General features: G+C 43.7%; 1 protein-coding gene across 2 annotated transcripts in view; it reads left to right on the forward strand.

Moving 5' to 3' along the window:
• The window catches only part of clvs2 (clavesin 2), a 130,777-nt gene extending 111,346 nt beyond the window's left edge, over nt 1-19,431 (forward strand). The window contains exons 4-5 of one of the 2 annotated variants that reach the window (XM_038799720.1): nt 11,197-11,417; nt 15,317-19,431. In XM_038799720.1, the coding sequence (XP_038655648.1) occupies nt 11,197-11,417; nt 15,317-15,401 (306 nt within the window). In that variant the 3' untranslated portion in view covers nt 15,402-19,431. Of the gene's footprint in view, nt 1-6,386; nt 6,913-11,196; nt 11,418-15,316 lie in introns of those variants that run through there. The other variant, XM_038799722.1, reaches the window with a different exon arrangement.
• The last annotated feature ends 5,444 nt before the right edge of the window (nt 19,432-24,875 follow it).

Genomic DNA, 24,875 nt, shown 5'->3' on the forward strand with positions numbered 1-24,875 from the left:
AGAGCTTGCGAAATGCGCAAAGACAGGAAAACTCTGTGCAGAACAAAGAAGGAAGATATAAATGAAGTATCAGAACCGAGTAACAAGATGAATGAGAAGTCAAAGAAACATTCGTAGCCTGGAGGATGAAAATGAGTTTGTGGATGCTGTAGGAATGAGAACCTAACAGTTGCTGAAGTGGCCGGATGTGACAATTCCCAGAGAAAATAAATTCACACAAACATTCTGATCAGGATGAGAGTTAGAAATAAGGCCATAACCATAAATCTGAATCTGAAGCTTGGTACCAGAGTAATGTCATTCTACTCCGACTAGACCAGAAAATCTTTCATGAAAATTTAATAGGAAATGGTTACTCAAGGAAAGATGCTCTCAAACCAAGCAAGTCATGCGAAGGGCAAACAGTGGAACCGAGACCCAGATTAGAGAGACACACAAAGGAAATGATGTTGTTCTCCATCACTGAGACAGATGGTCCTGCTATACTGAAATTGAACAGTTGCGGAGACCTGAAGCTTATCTCAGTAACCATGAGTTGAAGGAGGTGGCACTGAGGGTTGAAGGTTATACACCCATTGAAATACGTTCTCTGATTAGAAGCAAAAATATCTGGTACAAATGTATCACAGAGTGTACTTGTTGAAACAATTGGATATTTTGAAGGTTACCAGCATCGCATCACTACACATGCAGCAATGAAACCAGTGATCCATCCCCCATGTAAATCACAAATAGAACTGAAAGGAAAGTTTAAAAGATGAAAGAAAATGTCATTCCAAGGGACACAGAGCCTACATAGAGTCATAGGTGTTTACAGCATGGAAACAGGCCCTTTGGCCCAGCTTGTCCATGCCGCCAAGTTTCTATCACTAAGTTAGTCCCACTTGCCCACATTTGGCCCATATCCCTCTATACCAACCTTGCCCATGTAACAGTCTAACTTTTTTAAAAGAAAAAAATGTACCCGCCTCTACCACTGCCTCTGGCAGCCCATTCCAGATGCTCACCACCCTCTGTGTGAAGGGATTTCCCATCTGGTCTCTTTTGTATCTCTCCCCTCTCACCTTAAACCTATACGCTCTACTTCTCTACCTTTGGGAAAAGATGTTGACTGTCTACCTTATCTATGCCCCTCTTTTATCTATTATTTTATAGACATCTACAAGATCACCCCTGAGCCTCCTACGTTCCAGAGAAGAAATCCCTAGCCTATCCAGCCTAGATAGCTCAGACCATCAAGTCCTGGTAGCGTCCTCATAAATCTCTTCTGCACTCTTTCTAGTTTAACAATATCCTTTCTATAATAGGGTGACCAGGACTGAAAACAGTAATCCATGTGTGTTCTTACTAATGTCTTATGCAACTTCAACACGATGTCCCAACTCCTGTGTTCAATATTCTGACTAATAAAACCTAGCATGCCGAATGCCTTCTTCACCACGCTGTCCACCTGCGACTCCACCTTCAAAGAGCTATGAACATGTACCCCAAGATCTCATTGTTCTGTAACTCTCCCAAACTCCCTACCATTAACTGAGTAGGTCCTGCCCTGATTTGATCTACCAAAATGCATCACCTCACATTTATCCAAATTAAACTCCATCTGCCAATCATCGCCCTCTGGCCCAATTGGTCAAGACCCTGTTGCAAACTTATATCACCTTCTTCAGTTTCCACTATGCCGCCAATCTTGATGTCATCTGCAAACTTACTAACCATGCCTCCTACATTCTCATCTAAATCATTAATATGTATAACAAATAACACTGGACCCAGCACTGAACCCAGAGGCACACCGTTGGTCACAGGCCTCCAGTTTGAAAAACAACCCTCCACAACCAGCCTTTGGCTTTGGTCGCCAAGCCAATTTTGTGTCCAATTGGCTACCTCGCCCTGGATTCCGTGAGATTTAACCTTTTGCAACAACCTACCATGCGGTACCTTGTCAAAGGCCTTGCTAAAGTCTATGGGCGCGATTCTCCGCTCCCCATGCCGGGTGGGAGAATCGCGGGAGGGCCCCCCGACTAATTTCACGACCCCCTGACACCCCCCGCGATTCTCCCACCACCCGCTCGGAAGAATCGCTGCTTGCCGTTTTTCACGCCGACCGGCGATTCTCCGACCCGGATGGGCCGAGCGGCCTGCCATTCCGACCATTTCACAACGGCGGCAACCACACCTGGTCGCTGCCGTCGTGAAATCACCGTGAGATGCCCGTTTTGGTGCTTATAGGGGGCCTGGTGGGGAATGAGCACCACGACTGTGCTCGGGAGGGGACAGGCCCGCGATCGGTGCCCACCGATTGTCGGGCCGGCGTCTCAATCGGACGCACTATTTCCCCTCTGCCGCCCCGCAAGATCAAGCCGCCACGTCTTGCGGGGCGGCTGAGGGGAAGACGGCCACCGCGCATGCACGGGTTCGAACTGTCAGCCGTCGTGACGTCAGCTGTGCATGCGGGTTGGAGCCGGCCAACCTGCGCATGTGCGGCTGACGTCACATAGGCGCCGCCATCGCGTCACTCTCGGCACGCCGCCCAGTGGCCGAGAGTTACGGAGCGCCGCTCCTAGCCCCCCCGGGTGGGGGTGAATACGGTGAGAGGAGCGGCCTCCGAGGCCGTCGTGAAACTCAGCCGAGTTCACGACGGCCTTCACGATTTTTCCCGGGAGCGGAGAATTCCGCCCTATGTAGACAACGTCGACTGCACTGCCCTCATCTACCTTCTTGGTTACCCCTTCAAAAAACTCAATCAAATTGGTGAGATATGATTTTCCCCATACAAAGCCATGCTGACTTTCCCTAATTTAGCCCTTGCCTGTTTAAATGCCTATAGATCCCTCTCCCTCAGAATACCTTCTAACAATTTACCCACTACAGAAGTAAACGTTCCCAGGCTTATCCCTACAGCCCTGCTTAAACACGGGCACAACATTTGCTACCCTCCAATCTTCAGGCACCTCTCCTGTGGCCATCAATGATTCAAATATCTCAGCTAGGGGGCCGGCAATTTCCTCCCTAGCCTCCCACCACGCCCTGGGAAACATTTCATCAAGTCCCGGGGAATTATCTATCTTGATGTGCTTTAACACCTCCAGCACCTACTTCTTTGTAATATGTACGCTCCTCAAGACATCACTTTTTCTTTCCTCATTTCTCTAACATTCGTGCCTTTCTCAACAGTAAATATGATGAGAAATATTCATTTAGGACCTCTCCCATCCCTTGTGGATATGCACATAGATGAGCTTGTTTATCCTTAAGGGGCCCTACCTTCTCCCCAGTCACCCTTTTACCATTTATGTATCTGTAAAAGCTCTTTGGATTTTCCTTTGCTTTTTCTGCCAAGACAATCTCATGTCCCCTTTATGGCCTCCTGATTTCTCTCTTAACTCTACTCCGACAAGCCCTATACTCTTCAAGGGACCCATTTGATCCCAGCTGCCTGTGTATGTCATATGCCTCTTTCTTCCTTTTGACCATGGCCTCAATATCCCGAGTCATTCAAGGTTCCCTCCTTCTACCAGCCTTACCCTTCAATCTAAGAGGAATGTGCTTACCCTGAACCCTAGTTAACACCCTTTTGAAAGACTCCCTCTTACCAGCTGTCCCCTTGCCTGTAAATATTCCCCTAGCTATCTTAAAACTAATGGAATTATGGTCACTGGTCCCAAAGTAATCCCTCACTAACACTTCCGTCACCTGCCCTTCCTTATTCCCCAAGAGGAGGTCAAGTTTCGCCCCCTCTCTGGTCAGGCCGTCCACATATTGAATGAGGAATTCTTCCTGAATACACTCGACAAATTTCTCTCCATCCAAACCCTTAGTGCTATGGCTGTCCTAGTTAATGTTGGGAAAGTTGAAGTCCCCAACTATTACCACCTTATTTTCCCAGCAGCTATCTGTAATCTCTTTACATATTTGCTCCTCAATATCCCGCTGACTATTTGGGGGCCTATAATAAAGTTCTATCAAAGTGACCTCACCCTTCTTATTTTTCATTTCTACCCATATAGACTCAGCGGGCGATCCCTTGGATATATCCCCTCTCAGTACTGCTGTGATACTGTCCCTAATCAAAAATGCAACTCCCCCTCCTCTCTTACCTCCTGTTCTCCCTTTCGTATAGCATCTGGACTCCAGAACATTGAGCTGCCAGTCCTGCACCTCCTTTAGCCAAGTTTCAGTAATGGTTATAATATCCCAGTCCCATGTACCTCTATCTCTACAGATTGGGGAAATTCTATTTCGGTGAGAGAAAAGCCAAATGGGCAGTTAAGAATTTGCCTGGATTCTAAAGATCTTAATTTAACAATGAAGAGGAATCACTATCCTATCACACCAGGACAGGCAGGAGCAGAGTTTTATCAGCAAGCTTGATGCAAGAAATGACTACTGATATATAAAGCTTGATGACGGATCTTCACTGTTGACAATATTCAGCTCACTCCTTTGGATGGTACAAATTCCTGCCTCTACGCTTTGGTCTTAAATTGAGCCAGGAAGTGTACAAACAGTAAGTAGATATCAGGAACAAAAGAATGACTAGAGTAAGAATAGGGCCAATCAAGGATAGTAGTGGAATGTTTTGTGTGGAATCAGAGGAGATAGGGGAAGCGTTAAATGGATATTTTTCGTCGGTGTTTACACTGGAGAAAGACAATGTTGTCGAGGAGAATACTCAGGTTCAGTCAACCAAGCTAGATGGAATTGAGGTTCACAAGGAGGAGGTGTTAGCACTTTTGGAAAGTGTAAAAATAGGTAAGTCCCCTGGGCCAGATGGGATTTATCCTAGGATTCTCTGGGAAGCCAGGGAGGTGATTGCAGAGCCTTTGTCCTTGATCTTTATGTCGTCTTTGTCGACAGGAATAGTGCCGGAAGACTGGAGGATAGCAAATGTTGTCCCCTTGTTCAAGAAGGGGAGTAGAGACAACCCTGGTAATTATAGACCTGTGAGCCTTACTTCGGTTGTGGGTAAAATGTTGGAAAAGGTTATAAGAGATGGGGTTTATAATAATCTTGAAAAGAACAAGTTGATTAGCGATAGTCAACACGGTTTTGTGAAGGGTAGGTCATGCCTCACAAACCTTATTGAGTTTTTTGAGAAGGTGACCAAACAGGTGGATGAGGGTAAAGCGGTTGATGTGGTGTATATGGATTTCAGTAAGGCGTTTGATAAGGTTCCCCACGGTAGGCTATTGCAAAAAATAAGGAAGTATGGGATTGAAGGTGATTTAGCGGTTTGGATCAGTAATTGGCTAGCTGAAAGAAGACAGAGGGTGGTGGTTGATGGCAAATGTTCATCCTGGAGTTCAGTTACTAGTGGTGCACCGCAAGGATCTGTTTTGGGGCCACTGCTGTTTGTCATTTTTATAAATGACCTGGAAGAGAGTGTAGAAGGATGGGTTAGTAAATTTGCAGATGACACGAAGGTCGGTGGAGTTGTGGATAGTGCTGAAGGATGTTATAGGATACTGAGGGACATAGATAAGCTGCAGAGCTGGGCTGAGAGGTGGCAGATGGAGTTTAATGCGGAAAAGTGTGAGGTGGTTCACTTTGGAAGGAGTAACAGGAATGCAGAGTACTGGGCTAATGGCAAGATTCTTGGTAGTGTAGATGAACAGAGAGATCACGGCATCCAGGTACATAAATCCCTGAAAGTTGCCACCCAGGTTAATAGGGCTGTTAAGAAGGCATATGGTGTGCTAGCCTTTATCAGTAGGGGGATTGAATTTCGGAGCCACAAGGTCATGCTGCAGCTGTACATAACTCTGGTGCGGCCGCTCCTGGAGTACTGCGTGCAGTTCTGGTCACCACATTATAGGAAGGATGTGGAAGCTTTGGTAAGGGTTCAGAGGAGATTTACTAGAATGTTGCCTGGTATGGAGGGAAGGTCTTACGAGGAAAGGCTCAGGGACTTGAGGTTGTTTTCGTTAGAGAGGAGAGGCTGAGAGGTGACTTAATAGAGACATATAAGATAGTCAGAGGGTTAGATAGGGTGGACAGTGAGAGTCTCTTTCCTTGGATGGTGATGACCAACACGAGGGGACATAGCTTTAAATTGAGGGGTGGTAGATATAGGACAGATGTCAAAGGCAGTTTCTTTACTCAGAGAGTAGTAGGGGTGTGGAACGCCCTGCCTACAACAGTAGTAGACTCGCCAAATTTAAGGGAATTTAAGTGGTCACTGGATAGACATATGGATGAAAATGGAATAGTGTAGGTCAGATAGGCTTCAGATGGTTTCACAGGTCGGCGCAACATCGAGGGCCGAAGGGCCTGTACTGCGCTGTAATGTTCTATGTTCTATAAGACACATTGAGAATGCAGAGGAGCAGTTGGCATAACTGATGGTATCTAAAGATTAAAAAGATCATAACCATTTGTTACAGGAAGCCATGGAGAGAACCACTAAAGCCTGGATCAAACTAAATGCAGCCAAATGCATTGTGAAAGTGACAGATTGCCAGTTCTTCAGAATGGTGTACACATTGGATGCAAACCAAGTCCTGGAAAAGTCACAGATATCTCTGGGATGGAAGCTCCTAGTGACACGAAAGAGCTGAGAATTTTCTTGACTTGATCCACTACATGACTCACATGTCAGAACAGACAGCAACTATGAGATCTGATAAAAAAAGATATTGAATCCCAGTGGTCAGAGTCACACAAGAGGAATATCAACAAACTCAAAGAAGTAGGATGCAATGAGACAAGTCAGTAACACGACAACAGAAAGAAACCTGCCACTTTTCAAGTACATGCTTCTAAAGAAAGACTGGGAGCAGCACTGGTATAAAAAAGAAAAACTGATTGCGTTCACATCAAAATCTCTAACAGCAGCTGAGGCCAGCTTTGAGGATTCCGAATTATAATTCTGCTCTGAAATACAAGCCAGTATGAGAAATAATGCTGGCATATTCCCAGCTCAGTTGTCACCACAGAAGAAACATTTTTTATTCATTCATTGGATGTGGGCATCATTGGCTAGGCCAGCCTTTATTGCCCATCCCTAATTGCCCTTGAGAAGGTGGTGGTGAGCTGCCTTCTTGATCTGCTGCAGTCCATCTTGTAAAATATTTAGCTATAAAGATCCATCACCTGGTGAATGTCAGACTAGTGAAACTGAGTCAAATTAGAGATAAGACCAGTAAAGATGAAGATTTCAGGATGCTCTCTCAGTAAGTGATCTAGGGATAACTTGATAAGAAACAGCAAACTCGCCAGAGATATGGCAGTGTTGGTCTATCAAAGGTGACATCTTATTAAGAGATGGTGTCCAGAATAATCATAGCCAAAATTATGCAGGAAGAATTGCCCCAGAAGATGTATGAAGTCCACATTGGAACAGAGAAGTGTGAGCTCAGAGTCAGATGGCTCTGCCCTGCATTGAAACCTACAAAGACATTGAAAGACTAGTGTCTACGTGCAATGTATGTCAGAAGTACAAGGTCACACAATCAGCGCCGGCCCTAGGGTTGCTGGCGCCCCGGGCAAGCTGAACTTCGGCGCCCTTCGGGGGGGGGCGGGGCCGGGGGGGTAGGGGGCGGGGCGGGGCCGAGGGGGGGGAAGAGGGGGGGGCCGAGCCCGAGGCGGGGGGGCGGGGCCAAGGTGGGGGGGGGGGGGGCCAAGGTGGGGGGGCGGGGCCAAGGCGGGGGGGGGCGAGGCGGGGGGGGGCCGAGGCGGGGCGGGGGCAAGGCGGGGCGGGGCCGAGGTGGGGGGGGCCGAGGCGGGGGCCCGGGGCCCGAGGCGGGGGGGCGGGGGGGCGGGCCCAAGGCGGGGGGGCAGAGCCGTGGGGGGGCGGACGGAGGGCGGACGGAGGGGGGGGCCGGAGGGGGCGGGCGGAGGGGGCCGCCCTGGGGGAGGGCAGCCACCGCACATGCGCTGGTTGGCACCGGCCCAACTGCGCATGCGCGGGACCCGAGTCTCTGGCGCCCCCTAGCACATGGCGCCCAGGGCGACTGCCCGAGTTGCCGGTGCCTTGGGCCGGCCCTGCACACAATGACAGTACAAGTACAGACGTACAAGGGACAGCATGGTTGCACAAGTGGATTGCACTGTGGCTTCACAACGCCAGGGTCCCAGGTTCGATTCCCCACTGGGTCACTGTCTATGTGGAGTCTGCACGTTCTCCCCGTATCTCGTGGGTTTCCTCCGGGTGCTTCGGTTTCCTCCAACAGTCCAAAGACGTGCAGGTTAGGTGGATTGGCCATGATAAATTGCCATCAGTGACCAAAAAGGTTAGGAGGGTTTATTGGGTTACGGGGATAGGGTGGAAGTGAGGGCTTAAGTGGGTCAGTGCAGACATGATGGGCCAAATGGCCTCCTTCTGCACTGTATGTGAAAATGAAAAATGAAATCGCTTTATTGTCACGAGTAGGCTTCAATGAAGTTTCTGTGAAAAGCCCCTAGTCGCCACATTCCGGCGTCAGTCCGGGGAGGCTGGTACGGGAATTGAACCGTGCTGCTGGCCTGCTTTAAAAGCCAGCGATTTAGCCCAGTGAGCTAAACCAGCCCCTATGTTTTATGTTCTATGACACATAGCAGAAAGAGATGACAGCGACTGAAATCCACCCAGATCATGGTATGCTGTAGGAGTTAATTTATTCACACAAAATCAAGAATGGTGGGCGGAATTCTCCGCTCCCCACGTGGCGTGGGAGAATCGTGGGAGGGCCTCCCGACATTTTTTACGCCCCCCTGGCACCCCCAGCGATTTCCCCCCCACCCCGCTCAGAAAAATTGCCGCTCGCCATTTTGCACGGCGAACAGCGATTCTCTGAGCCCGATGGGCCGAGCGGCCGGCCCTTCACACCTGTTTCACCACGGCAGCAACCACACCTGGTCGCTGCATTCGTGAAACGGGCGCCAGATGCCCGTTTGGGGCATCTAGGGACCCGATTTAGACGGGAGCACCGCGACTGTGCTCGGGAGGGGACAGGCCCGCGATTGGTGCCCACCGATCGTCGGGCCAGCGTCCAAAACGAACGCACTCCTTCCCCTCCGCCGCCCAGCAAGATCAAGCCGCCACGTCTTGCCAGGCGGCAGAGGAGAAAGACAGCACCGCGCATGCGCAGGTTCGTGCCGTCTGCACGCTGATGTCATCCGCGCATGCACGGGTTGGAACCGGCAACCCGTGCATGCGCGGATGATATCAGAAAAGCGCCGTTTCCACGTCATTTCCGGCGGGATGAGGTCGCGGCCGGGAACGACGGGGGCCCACTCCTAGCCCCCCGGGTGGGGGTGAATTGGGTATGGGGAGCGGGCCCCGAGGCCGTCGTGAAGCTCGGCCGATTTCACATAGGCCATCCCGATTTTTATCGGGAGCGGAGAATACCGCCCGATATCTCATATTTGCAGACTACTACAAGAGTTCCCTTTTATCTGAAAGGTGAAAGATTTGACAGCTATAATATTCAGCTCAATAGTATGTGTTCTGTTCACTGAGTAGGGGATTCCTGAAAGAATAATACGTGACAAGGGAACCTTCAGAGAATATAAGAAGACAAGAGTGTAATAACCTTCACAAGACCCATGGGGACACCCCAATTCATCTCCCCATGGGACTTGTGTGATATGAGCTCCTCAGGTGGTGTACGGAGGCCCATCAACTGGAGCTTGTAGAAATCACCTCATAAAAGCCGGCCCAGACTGGGACCGGCTAGAATGATAGTCCTGTTTGGAACCTTGGAACTGTGAGCCATGTAACGGCCTATACTTTGTTGTTGGATTAAACTTCTTTTGTAGTTACCTTCTCAGAGTTTATAGAAAGGCATGTCTAGACGATATAGCAAACCCTCACAAAATCCAGAGAGAGAAAGAGAAAATAGAACATTGCCTTATTGTCACTCCAGTCTACATCTCTCGAGGCTGATATGAAATTATCTGCAAAGCTGTTAAATGGAAGAAAGGATAAGATATCTTTGCCAAGGAAGGTACTCCCTCCAAGTGATCAGACAACAACTCACTGATGCACAAGTAGAAGGAGGTCAACATGGACTTAAACATGGGCAGCACAGTGGTTAGCACTGCTGCCTCACAGTGCCAGGGTCCCAGGTTCAAATCCAGCCTTGAGTGACTGTATGGAGTTTGCATCCTCTCCCTGTGTTTGTGTGGGTTTCCTCCCATATTCCAAAGATGTGCAGGTTAGGTAGATCGGCCATGATAAATTGCCCCTGGGGTTATGCGGAAAGGGCAGGTCTTGGGCCTGGGTAGGGTGCTCTTTCGAAAGGTTGGTGCAGACTCGATGGGCCAAATGGGCTTCTTCTGAACTGGCAGGATTCTATGATTCTTCAACAAGAATGCTAAATCCCTACCTGAGCTGTTGAAAAGACAAACTGTACATTTGCCAGCATCTAATCACGAAAACCTGGAAGTCAGCAAGTGTTGCGAATGAAGCAGACACTCCAAGGTCCATACGAGACTGAGACCAAACCCGGTAAGTAAATACGAAGGAACTGAGACTCATTTCAATTTGCACCTGAGCTGGGGAAATATAAAAGATTACCAATGATATCAGCAGCATCATTAACTAGCGAGGCAACATCGACAGCGTCACCAATACTGGTGCAGTATCAACAACGATATCAGCAAGTGACACAATGCTAGCAAAATTAAGCATGGCTCTACAAACCAGGAGCAACAAGCACCAACACAGCATGTGCTGCGTGCCAACTCACCACTGAAAATGATGAATTCCAAATTGTCAAGGTGGAGGTACAGCATCCTACCACCTAAACAATAGTCTCAATAATATTTTGAGAAAACAAACTATACAAGACTCTTAAGCTTCTTTTATAAAAGCCAGTTGTTAATCTTCTTTAGTTCAGAAAAAAAAGTTAATGATTGGAACAATTATATTGATACATCAGTATAATTGCACAACAAGGCATTGTCAAAGTATAAATTGATATACTGTAAGATCCACTGGAAACCCACTTGCAGACAAAGGGTAATTGCCAGTCATAGGCTGGCCATTGCTGGTAAATCCCCAGTGCCTCCCACTAATCAGAAAAAAACAACAGGAAATTAGTGGCCATCTTTATCTTGTTTCCAACGTGGAACTTGTGAAAATGTAAGTATCACATAGGATTCTGTTGGGTAACATTGTCACTAATTTTAATTAAAAAATAGTTTGAAACATGTTACTGTTTTATTATTTATGGTATCCAAGTTTATGTACTGTTTGCATTATCTTTCCAGATATTTATGCATGGAAATAACCTAAACAGTCTTCACCAGCTTATACATCCGGAAATCCTGCCTTCCGAATTTGGAGGGATGCTGCCACCTTATGACATGGGAACCTGGGCACGAACTCTGCTGGAGCATGAGTATGATGATGACAATGAATATGTCAGTGAATCTTATAATATGTCTTTCAAAGATGTAGAAAAGGGCCTCTCCCCAAAGTCCATGAAGAGGTCTGTATTCTTCTATTTATCAAAACTGTGCCATCATTTATAGATGGTTCAGGTAAATGTTTGATAGATTAGATGGAAAGTAGGCATTACACAGTTTCAAAGCTCCAAAGCGCTTAAGAAGGTCCCTTTTTCTTTTGTAAATGTGGCATTTGGCTTTGAAAGGATTGCAAGTTTTGTTTTTGCAGTGGTCTGCTACTGGTAAATTACTGTGCATGGTTTTTCCTACCTTAATTTACTTTAGTGGATGGAAAATCTTGAAGAAGCTGCTGACCTTTATGGCTAAATTCTTCATTTGTGCCCAGTTTATGCCTGAACAGTATTCAGCCTTAAGGTCCCAAAGCTAAAGGTATCTTGCATTAAAAAAAACATCTAAATCTCATAATGTGGTCATTAAAAATAACCTTTTCATATTTTATCAATCTCAAAATTATAAAATGAATCAGAAACATAATAATTCTTGGTGTTTTCATAAATAGAAAAGTAGCGATGAGAAGAGCATGTCATTTTGATTTTACTGTTGTATTATTTATGAGGTCGGTAACCAAATATTGATATTTCCCTGGGGCTCACTGACCCCTTGTGCCTCCACAGATTGATTACTTTATTCTCTTGAAGGTGAGTAAGGTGGAAAGGAGAAGGCCTCAAATTCATGCTGCTTCGAATGAATCTAAAGACAACAACTCTTTAGTCTGTTCATTTGCAACCCCATGCACTGATTGCAATGCTGTGGAAACCATTGTTACATCATACCGGAGCTAGGGTTGGGGAGAATGTAACAGGAGGCAGATTGACTGCAGTCAGCAGCTCCGCCTGGCTCCACATTAATAATATAAAATCATTTTCCTTTTGTCACAGCCTTTTGTGAAGCCATATGGGTGCCTGGAGACCCAGGACAGAACAGACTGTTCAGGTCTGCACTGCTCAGAGCAGCTCCTTTTGGCACACGAGTCTTCAAGTAATCTGATGCCTGCTTTCGGTTGCCGCCTAAGAAATGGGTCTGACAAATTTAGCAGTAGGCCAAATGCCTGTGAAAACTGGGCACAAGCATCCCCACTGCTACCTTTTCAGCATTTTACCAGTTTCGCAGCCAAAAAATAGATATGATGCATTCCAATTTCTACCCCATAATGCTTGCATGACACAAAAACACTTTGCAGCAGTTGAAAATTAGTTGTAATACTTATACATTAAAATGCGTGATTTATTTGAGTTAGTTGTGATTTAAATCTGGAATGAACAGGAGGGAATCAGTGTTTCCTGTTTAAATTAATCAAGTTTTACATGGTCCTATCCCTGAATTGAAAAGAAAGCACAGATCGGATGAGTTTGAATTGGAAAATAAAAAGAGGAAAAAAGAGCTGAGAAAGTTCAAATGCAATGAACACATTTAAAAAAGAAAGCTTATTCTTGGTTAAATTTCATGTTGTGATCAGTGATAGACTGATTTTTCTGGAATGGAACCACAGTTGGGCACCCTGCTTGTTTTTGCCAATTACAGTTTCAATGCAAAATTTAAATCTGTACTTGGGAGCATGCAATTTGTTATCAATATTTTGACAGCAACACAGCCAACTGCAGTTTTGCTTCGCAAAGTTCATTAAGACCATAAAAGTGAAGACAGTTGAGATTAGTTGCCAACTCAAAATGAATGAAGGAACAAGAAGGAGCTATTAATTCTATTTCCATTGTTATTGAGATCTTTATCACAAGTTGCTAAACCAGTTTCAGTTGGAATCATTGGTTCTTTGGAAGAAACAGCATCAAAGAGGTCCAGTGGCCTATCCGGCCTGTGCTAGCTCTTTGAAAGAGCTAATCATTCCAATTCTTGCTTTTTCTCATCGCCCTGCAAATTTCCCCCTTAAAATAAGTAACCAATTCCTCTTGAATCCTCCTCCATTGGCAGTATGGCGGCACAATGGTTAGCACAACTGCCTCATGGCGCCAGGGATCCAGGTTCAATTTTGACCTTGGGTGACTGTGTGGAGTTTGCACATTCTCCTCCCGTGTCAGCATGGGTTTCCTCCGGGTGCTCTGGTTTCCTCCCACAGTCCAAAGATGTGCAGGTTAGGTGGGGTTATGGGACTACGTTATGGGGAAGTGGGCCTAGGTAAGGTGATCTTTCTGAGAGGTAGTGCAGACTTGATGGGCCAAATGGCCTCCTTCTGCAGTGTATGAATTCTATGTTACCGTCCTTTTGGGCAGTGCATTCCACATTATTTGTTACACTGGTGTAAAGAAAATGTTGGCCAATATTTTCTGCAGGCCCAGTGGCAGGTTTTGTGGCAGCAGAAGTGGCCTGCCATTGGCCAAGATTCCACCACTGTTAGCAGTGTTTCCCATTGTTCATATCCACCGCCACCGGGGAACCTGCGGCGGTGGTTCTCTGTCAGCGGGACAAGAAGGTAACATTGACGGGCATGGCCAGAAAAGTCCGTCCCGAGGTCTCTCACCCTGAGTATCATTGAAGTTATCCCCTTCTGTTTCCTCTCTGGGCCCTTGACATCCATCTTAACGTGTGATGGGCAGAATTAAATACAGATTTCCAAATGAGGCACAACTCTTTTGCAAAGATTCCTTGACCAGTCCTGGTGCGGCAGGTCCCACCATGGCCGATGCGGTGGACCATTCAAACGTCCATTCACTCTGGCCGGATCGGAAGATCCCGCTGGTGGGAGGGGACAGAAAATTCTGGCCCTCATTCTTATGTTCCATGCCTCCACTGCAAAACTAAGGGTTTTCACATGTCTTTATAATAGTCTTCTCAATTTGGCCTGTCTATGCAGAGAGCCCAAGACATTCATACACCCGCATTAAAATTGTGCCATTTAATTCACATTGTCTCTCCTCATTTCACACTTCGCTGCATTAGATTTTTCTGCGGTGTGTGTTTGTCCATTTCATCAATCCTGAAATCTTCTAATATTCACGTACCAGCCTCCCCGAACAGGTGCCAAAATATGGTGACTAGGGACTTTTCACAGTAACTTCATTTGAAGCCAACTTGTGACATTAAGCGATTTTCATTTTCATATCCTCTTCACTATTTAGTATATTTCATGTCATCTACATTATTTGAAATTATATCCTGTATGCACAATCCAGACCAGTAATATAATTTAAAAAGACCTAGTACCAGACCCTGGACGACACCACTATAGACATCTCTCTAGTCTGGAAGGAGACTGTTCATTACTACAATTCCTGAGGCAAAGGTGCTCACCTGATTTTTAACCGATCGCAAGGCATTTTGCCTGAGCAAAACAGGCAGCCAGGAACAGAATATCTGTCCAGCTGTAGAAATCTCAAGTCTTATAGTAGATTTCAAAATAATGAGAAATTTGAAGGAAAAAATATTCATATTTGAATCAAGATCATTGTAGGGTCAAGTGCTGAAAAAGGAGTAAAAATTGCTTCACGCTTGAAGTCTTTGGAAAAGGCGGCGCTACGGAACAGAAATTACATCTTCATTTTTTAAATTTAAATTTCAATATTTGCAACAAAAGACAAAGAAACAGGGCACTGTGAGCAGGTTCTGAGAATCTGGCCTGCCTGGACATTAGCATTCAACATTAATTACATTTGACAGCTATGCCCAGTTATTGATTGCAGAATCAACTCACAAGTTAATTGTTCCCCAGCCAGATCATAATATTCTGCTTGTTTGGATTTTTTTCTCCCCTTGCTGTCCTGACAATGATGACTCATGCTGGGTACAGTTCCATGACAACCAGCTGTCCTTCATTGCCTTGCCTGAGTGACTATTATATTTCTTTTGAGCCTAGACAGTGAAGGTTGTCTCAAACACGGCAGCTGTTGGGAAAATAAATTCAAGAAATCGTCTCTCGTAACGCATTTGTGGCACAGTCCACAGGCTGAATACACTTTCATTTTACTTGCAGGTCCCAGTCAGTGGTTGAAGCTGGAGTTCTGAAACACATAGATAAGGATGATGAGAATACTCAACCATTACTTTCCCTGGACTGACAGCTTCCAAGCCACACATTTTTCAAGAAAGAGAAAAGCACTTCTTCAGGAGGAGTAGTGTGCTTAACACAGAGGATTCTGTGTGAACTATGATGGTAACATGTCACTTGGTATGAACATTACAAATTAGAAATAGGCTGTAATATTTGCAGATCCATCCTGGCCTGCCTGTAGGATGGAAACCATCGGTATTCAAAAAGTGGAAGTGCCAACTTTACTGTAAATACATTTTCTTAACATCATTGGAAAGTATTCAAAATCCACAAGATTAGCCAGAAGTCCATGTAAAATAACAGTGAAAAATATTTTCTGAGCCAGGTTTACATCTTGTGCAGCCTGTATTAAATGCTGTCTGTTCAATCTTTTGCTCCCACCAACAGCCTTTCCCTTCAAAAAGGTTATATTTTGGTAGGAGAAAAGTAGCTTTGCCCAAGTAAAGGGCTAAATATTTCTTGTCAGTTTGATTGTTTTATGGTTAACACTATAAGAATAATAGTTGTATTCGTATAGCGCTTTATCACAATGAGAATGCCTCAAAGCACTCCGCTAAGAATCATTCTTTCCTGACGCACACACAGTGCCCTCAAAAACAGACAGGTTTCTCCATGAAAAATAATGACAGGAAGAGAATCCATGCCAGGAACTATTCTCTTACTCTGAAAATTTAACTTCAAATATCACTGTCATGGCACTATATAAGAAAAATATTTACATTATCTTAATTATATTTGTAGCTACTTTTTACATCGACTTACATTTCTACAACACAAAGATCACTTGGCCCAGCAGATCAATGCCACTATTTATGCTCCAACTCCCATTTTGGAGGCTCCTCCCATTTTGCTTCATCTCACCCGATCAATATATCCTACTGCCTCCTATGCTGATATAGCTTTAGCATAAATGCACCTATGCTAATCAACCACTCCCATGTGGGAGAAACGTCTACATTCACTTCTCACTTTCTTATTGGATTGAAAATCCCAAATGACTTTGCAGCCAATAAATGACTCAATGTGGCAGCCAGTTTTTACACAGCAAAATCCTACAAAAAGCAACGCCATCAATGACTGGATAGTGTGTTTTAGTGCTGTCAGATAAATGATACATTTTACCCAGGACACCAAAATCTTCTCTGCCCTTCGTGCCATTGGATATTTTATGTCTGTGAGAAAAGGACAAATACAGCTTAAATTTAATGTCTCATTCAAAATACAGGACCGGTGAATGTGCACCACTCAGAATACTATAACATGGCTTCTGTGCACAAGTCAATGGAGTAGGGTTTGAACACTTCACTTTCACAGTCAAAGAAAAAGAGTGTTATCACTGACCCAAGGTTGACATGAAAAGGATAGATATTCTATAAATGTTCATGGATATGCATTAAATTCTACATTACTATGATATATTGTAAATAAAACTATCACCAAAAGCAGGAATAAACCAGATACATGCAATGGAGAGTAATGTCAGGAACACATACTAAAGGGGTTTTTCATTGAAATTCATAAATACTTCACATAGATTACAAAGTGAAGAGAAGAGGCAGCTCAGGCAAAGCATGGAAGTTAGTTAGAAAACTCTGTTTTTGAATTTAATGAACTGACTAGATCATTTCAATTTAGTAGAATCTACTACAGGGGAGCTTTCAACTTTGGCTTTGACGAAGAGGAAAATTTGGCCGAGTAAATTGGTGGACAATAGGTTACCACCCATTTTATGCCCTGCTAAAGCTGAAAGTCCCAGACAACAGATTTCGTATTTAAATGATGAAAATGTCAGTAAAGAACCTTTAACAGTAGTTTTGATAAATGTTAGTATTTCTGTCAAAACTACTGAATGTTGCATGTTCTTTACAGAAGCATATAATGTTTTCTGCCAGCCCATATTATTTAATTATTGTACATTTCTTGAGATATTTTTTACATTGTTATGCTAATTGAACAAATTCTTGAAATGCGCCTTTCCCATGTAAAATGCAGCTCTTTCTGATAAAACATCGATGCATGTTCCTCAGGTGGGTTGAGAACCTGAAGTATTGACTAACATGTAACGGCTAATTTTGTTCTCTATGCTGTCATTTATTTTAAAGTAAGGATATCTGTTAGTCTGTTAATTTTATATTACCTTTGTTCGTATGTCTTCCACTGTTCTAACTTGTTAATGAGCCATCTTCATGCAATGACTGGAATGTAAAGTTCGTACTGAGTTTAAACAAAAGTGTCTTTTTTTAAATTATGGTTACTACGAGGTCACTGAAATCAACTGCAGATTTAAGCTTTCAGGTAAAATTGTGGGGTTTGTTTTTCTCCTTTATGATAATTTGTTTTGCAGTTTAATTTATCATTCAGTATTATTTGGACAATTATATGTCATCATTGATTTCGGCAGCTTTCAGATTTATTGAGAGGTATTAATAGGTTTACTTTAAGCAGTATTGTCTGTGTTTACCAAATAATGTCAAATAAGCCATGTAAAACAAAATAACCTGGGAGTATACATCGCTAAAGAAACCACTGAAAGGTATTCTTATATTTCCCAACATGTTGATTTATGCTAAAACCGATGTTAATTTGGGGACTTTTGATATGAGGTGCATTATATTTTAATCTTTTTAAGAGTATGCAATACTCAAAATATTTCTCTATTTTTCATGAATTCTCATTTCCTGCATTTATGAACATCAATTCAATATTGAAAGGCATATTTTCTCTTCCATAATTCACAATGTAATTATGGCATCTGACGCAATGAAATCATGGTTTGAATCTCTTTCAATGAGATTCATATTATCAGTCAGTTGCTTCTAGATATCAGATAATACAGATCTTGTAAAGGGGAGAGAACATTTGCGATATTTTGTTTATTAGAGTTTTTGTTTTAATTTTTGCCCAGTTTTACCTTTGACAATTCCAACCCTCCGTGATTTACAGTGTAGAGGATTATTACTGGGAACATTGTACAAACAAATTGCAGAATCAGGATCAGCATGGGACTCATATTAGTATTTTGTTATGCCAGCAGCATTCACTGTACTGAGATTTGCTGAAGAGACATGCTATCAAAACAAATAGACTCACCCACATGCCAACTAATCAGCACCATCTTCTCATGCAGGACAACTTGTTGTTCCCTTTGAGTTTTGGTATTCTTGCATCTGTCCAGTTAAGGGCAAGACAAAAAGCTTTGATAGCCTGTCTATTTTGCAGCAACATTTAAATTCTGTACTATTAAGTGACTATTTGTGCTGAGATTGCATTTACAATTCAAAATATACCTTTTAGTTTATCAATTGCGATTTGATACTGAGCGGTAAAGTGTGGCACAATATAAATAATATGGAAATATTCTGCAGAGCTTTTGAAACAGACACCAAAGCTGGTCTTCTTTTCAAGGAGTAAAATTATTGAAACAAAGCCAAATTAGCTAACCTTCTCTTTTTTGTCACAGAGTCATTACGGCACAGAAGGAGGCTGTATAGCCCATTGAGCCCATGCCGGCACTTTATAGAACAATCAAATCAGTCCCATTCTCTTGTTCTATCCAATAGCCTTGTAAGCTAATTTCCCTCAAGTGTCCAATCCAATTCACTTTTGAAATCATTCATCATCTCCATTTCCTCCTATTCCAAGAGCATTGATTTTATTTTTAGCCTGTCTTTTGTGTAATATTTTATCAAAGGCTTTATTAAAGCCTACATAGCCAACATCCATTGCTTTCCCCCCATCAACCTTATCCATTACTTCGTCAAAAAAAATTAGCCATGTACAATTTACCTTTTACAAATTTGTGACGGTTATCTTTAATTAATTAGAATCTTTCCAAGTACAAGTACCTGTTGAATTTGTTTTCCTTTTTAAAATTCTTTCATAGGATGTGGGCATGCCACAATTTTATGCCAATCTCTACTTAGAACATAAAACATAGAACAGTACAGCACAGAACAGGCCCTTCGGCCCTCGATGTTGTGCCGAGCAATGATCACCCTACTCAAACCCACATATCCACCCTATACCCGTAACCCAACCCCCCTTTAACCTTACCTTTTTTAGACAACTACGGGCAATTTAGCATGGCCAATCCACCTAACCCGCACATCTTTGGACTGTGGGAGGAAACCGGAGCACCCGGAGGAAACCCACGCACACACGGGGAGGACGTGCAGACTCCGCACAGACAGTGACCCAGCTGGGAATCGAACCTGGGACCCTGGAGCTGTGAAGCATTTATGCTAACCACCATGCTACCGTGCTGCCCGTACTTGCCCTTAAACTGAGTGGCTTGCTAGGCCATTTCAGTGGACATCTAAGAGTCAACCACATTGCTGGGGTCTGAAGTTACATGTAACGCCCTGAGGACATTAGTGAACCAGATGGGTTTTTACAACAATAGTTTTGTGGTCACTGTTACGTACAACTTGCAATTCCAGATTTTATTAATTAAGTTTAAATTCCACGAGCTGCTATGGTGGGATTTGAACCCATACTCCCCAGAGAATTAGCCTGGTCATCTGGAATAATAACCCAGTGATATTACCACCAGACTACCATAACCCTATCCAATGCTGATGTTAAACCAACTGATCTAATTACTTGTAATGTCCTTAAAATCTTTCATTGAGGAAGGTGTCACATTTGTTCCTCTCCAATGTTCTGGATCTCCCCTCTATCCAGGGAAGATTAGATGATTAAAGCAAGCCCTTTTGCTATCTCCACTGCCATGTCCTTTAGCAATCGGTGATGCAAGCTGATCAAATCAGATGAATTATCAATTCTAAGCCTTTCCAGCACCTCCTTCCTATCCATTTTCACTTTATCCATTACCTCTATCACCTACACTGTTACTAATATTTTGTCAGCACCCTCTCCCTTAGTAAATACTGACACAAGGCACTCATTTAGTATTCTAGCCTTGTCCTATGTCTCTAAGCATTTGTCACCCTCTTTATCATCAATCGGCCTTACCCTACATCTTACTACACACTTACAGTTTACACGCCAGTAGAACATTTTTGGTAGAAGATATTTCATGTGATCTTCCATCCTATTCTCATATTCACCCTTTGCTAATCTCACACATCAATGTTTAGTATGAGGGAACCAAAAGTAATATTTCAAAGTTTGCTGATGACACAAAACTGGTTGGGCCTGTGAGTGGAGAAGAGGATGTTATGAGGCTTCAAGTTGCTTTGGACACATTGGACGGGATTTGCTGGTCTCCCAGCCGCAAATATCTTGGCTACGTGGAATCTACCTTCCCGCCACCTATCAATGGGATTTCCCACGATGCCGGGAGGCCCACTGGCGGGGGTGCGCTGCCAGCAGGAAAAATTAATTCCGGCCATTGAGTGAGTGGATAAATACATGACAGATGTATTTGTACATCTCTGAAGGTTTGCTCCTCCAACTCATATTTTTAAAGGCCTATAATAATAATAATCGCTTACCCCCAGTAGTGTGATCAGACTCTTATTGCTACTCAACCCGAACCAAAAGACTTTGCCCCATTCATGAGATCCACTCTTTTCAACACTACAATGTCCTCGCTGATGAGTGCTCCGATCATCTTTTCTTTACAGTTTGTGTCCGGGAATATTTAAGTGCCCAATTCTCACAATTTTTAAGCCATGTTCCGTTCTTGCTGTTACATAAGAACATAACAACATAAGAACTAGGAGCAGGAGTAGGCCATCTGGCCCCTCGACCCTGCTCCGCCATTAAATGAGATCATGGCTGATCTTTTGTGGACTCAGCTCCACTTTCCGGCCCGAACACCATAACCCTTAATCCCTTTATTCTTCAAAAAACTATCTATCTTTACCTTAAAAACACTTAATGAAGGAGCCTCAACTGCTTCACTGGGCAAGGAATTTCATAGATTCACAACCCTTTGTGTGAAGAAGTTCCTCCTAAACTCAGCCCTAAATCTACTTCCCCTTATTTTGAGGCTATGTCCCCTAGCTCTGCTTTCACCCGCCAGTGGAAACAACCTGCCCGCATCTATCCTATCTATTCCCTTCATAATTTTAAATGTTTCTATAAGATCCCCCCTCATCCTTCTAAATTCCAACGAGTACAGTCCCAGTCTACTCAACCTCTCCAACCCCTTCAGCTCTGGGATTAACCTAGTGAATCTCCTCTGCACACCCTCCAGTATGTCCTTTCTCAAGTAAGGAAAGCAAAACTGAACACAATACTCCAGGTGTGGCCTCAGTAACACCTTATACAATTGCAACATAACCTCCCTAGTCTTAAACTCCATCCCTCTAGCAATGAAGGATAGAATTCCATTTGCCTTCTTAATCACCTGTTGCACCTGTAAATCAACTTTCTGTGACTCATGCACTAGCACACCCAGGTCTCTCTGTACAGCGGCATGCTTTAATATTTTATTGTTTAAATAATAATCCCGAAGCATTAGTGAACCAGATGTATTTTTACAACAATGGTTTCATTGTTAGAAATTTATTTCATTCAAATTTTACCCTGGTGAGTTTCAAATCCAGGTCTTCAGAGCATTACCCTGGCTCTCTGAATTAGTTTTGCTCCTATCGTTTAAATAATAATCCCGTTTGCTGTTATTCCTACCAAAATGGATAACCTCACATTTGTCAACATTGTATTCCATCTGCCAGACCCTAGCCCATTCAGTTAACCTATCCAAATCCCTCTGCAGACTTCCAGTATCCTCTGCACTTTTCGCTTTACCACTCATCTTAGTGTCATCTGCAAACTTGGACACATTGCCCTTGGTCCCCAACTCCAAATCATCTATGTAAATTGTGAACAATTGTGGGCCCAACATGGATCCCTGAGGGACACCACTAGCTACTGATTGCCAACCAGAGAAACACCCATTAATCCCCACTCTTTGCTTTCTATTAATTAACCAATTCTCTATCCATGCTACTACTTTACCCTTAATGCCATGCATCTTTATCTTATGCAGCAACCTTTTGTGTGGCACCTTGTCAAAGGCTTTCTGGAAATCCAAATATACCACATCCATTGGCTCCCTGTTATCTACTGCACTGGTAATGTCTCAAAAAGTTCCACTACATTAGTTAGGCACGACCTGCCCTTTATGAACCCATGCTGCATCTGCAAAATGGGACAATTTCTATCCAGATGCCTCGCTATTTCTTCCTTGATGATAGATTCCAGCATCTTCCCTACTACCGAAGTTAAGCTCACTGGCCTATAATTTCCTGCTCTCTGCCTACCTCCTTTTTTAAACAGTGGTATCACGTTTGCTAATTTCCAATCCACCAGGACCACCCCAGTGTCTAGTGAATTTTGGTAAATCATCATTAGTGCATCTGCAATTTCCCTAGCCATTTCTTTTATCACTCTGGGATGCTTTCCATCAGGGCCAGAAGACTTGTCTACCTTTAGCCCCATTAGCTTGCCCATCACGACCTCCTTAGTGATAACAATCCTCTCAAGATCCTCACCTGTCATAGCCTCATTTCTATCAGTCACTGGCATGTTATTTGTGTCTTCCACTGTGAAGACCGACCCAAAAAACCTGTTCAGTTCCTCAGCCATTTCCTCATCTCCCATTATTATATGATTATATGATTAATCAGCAACAAATGGCACAGGTCCGTTAGTATTTGTAGCTCATCAATTTTGTTCACCACTCTGTGTATTTACATCTATGCAGTATAATCTACCTTTTTATTTTTTGTAACCCTTCTTTTTCTGAACCTATATAATGTTTTTTTTTCGTAAAGTTGCCATAGACTCAGATTAACATAAGCTGCTTTCCCCTTTGAGGAGGAGATCTTACTTTAACCTTAGAGTCACGACACTTCAGGCAAGGTGCAAGGTTAAGAAGGTGGGGCCTTCATTAGTGACCTCAACCAGTATGAGAATTGAACCTGTGCTGTTGGACTCACTCTGTATCACAAACCAGTTGACTAGCCAACTGAATTAAACTGGCGCCCGTTTCTAGTACTTTTCTAGTATCATTGGATTCTCTCATTCCCTTTTTCTACTTCTATATGTTAGTTCCCATCCCATTGCCACTTTAAATGTTCCTCAATATCACTAATAAACCTTGCTATGAGGATATTGATCTCAGTCCTGTTGAGGTGCAAACCATCCCTTTGGAATAAATCCCTCCTGCCACAGAACATGTCAAAATTCCTCTAGAATCTAAAGCCCTCCCTCCTGCACCATGTTTCAAGCATGCATTGACCCTCACTATCTTCCTATTCTGCTCTAGCTAGTGCTTGATGTTGAGAGTAATTCAGAGATTACTACCTTCGAGGTGCTCCAGAACGAGGGATCATTGCTTAAAAATAAGGGGTCACCCATTTAAAACAGAGATGAGGAAATGTTTTTTCTCTGAGAGTTGTGAAACTTTGGAATATTCTTCCTCAAAAGGTGGTTGAGGCAGAGTCTTTGAATATCTTGAAGGCAGATGTAGATAGATTCTTGATAAGAAAGTAAATGAAACATTATCGGGGTAGGTTGAAGTTAGGATGAGATCACAAGACCATAAGATATAGGACCAGAATTAGGTCATACGGCTCATCGAGTCAACCATTCAATCATGGCTGGTATGTTTCTCATTCCCATTCACCTTCCTTCTCCCCATAACCCCTGATCCCCTTATTAATTAAGAACCTATCTATTTCTGTCTTAAAGACACTCAGTGACATGGCTTCCACAGTGTTCTGTGGCCTTGATCTTACTGAATGGCAGAGAGACCAAGGGCCTACTACCACTCCTAAGTCGTATGTCAGTTCTAATTTTTAACTTGCACCCTAGCTCATGAAAATCTGACCGTAGGACCCCAATACCTGCCCTCTCTATTCCATTAATGCTGAGAGTTGCCACAGCTTCTGGATTCTCTCTCTCTCCTGCAGAATATTGTTTTTCCAATTAAGGAGCAATTTAGCGCGGCAAATCCACTTACCTGCACATCCTTTTGGGTTGTGGGGGTGAGATCCACACACACATGGGGAGAATGTGCAAATTCCACACTGACAGTGACCCAGGGCCAGGATCGGGCCCACGTCCTCAGCTCTGTGAGGCAGCAGTGCTAACTAATGTGCCACCGTGCCGCCCTAGACTGCATTCCTTCAAGATGTCGTCACTCTTCGCATTCCCTAACATTGAGTACAGGTTTGAGAGAGTGGCACCCACCCCAGAGACTCCTGCACTTCCTGTATTATCCTTCCATTCTGGCTGGCCAGCAAGCTACTACCCTGAACTTCTGAACGCATCTTACATCATGTTGTCGCTGGATAAAAGGTCATTAAAGGTCATCGTTCCCATACATTAATTTTGATAGACCCCCATGCCCTCCTCTCCTGACTTTTATATTACTATGAAGTTGTATTAAGTGACAAATTAATGAGGAATCCATTAGGTTGGAATTTACGAACATCTGCCTCGAGTGTTTACGGCAAAGAGGCACATAAAATATGCGAGATGGCTAGCCCAATGCCTTCTCACCCAC

This window comes from Scyliorhinus canicula, chromosome 6, assembly GCF_902713615.1.
Source record: "Scyliorhinus canicula chromosome 6, sScyCan1.1, whole genome shotgun sequence".
In the NCBI taxonomy this organism is placed as follows: Eukaryota; Metazoa; Chordata; class Chondrichthyes; order Carcharhiniformes; family Scyliorhinidae; genus Scyliorhinus; species Scyliorhinus canicula.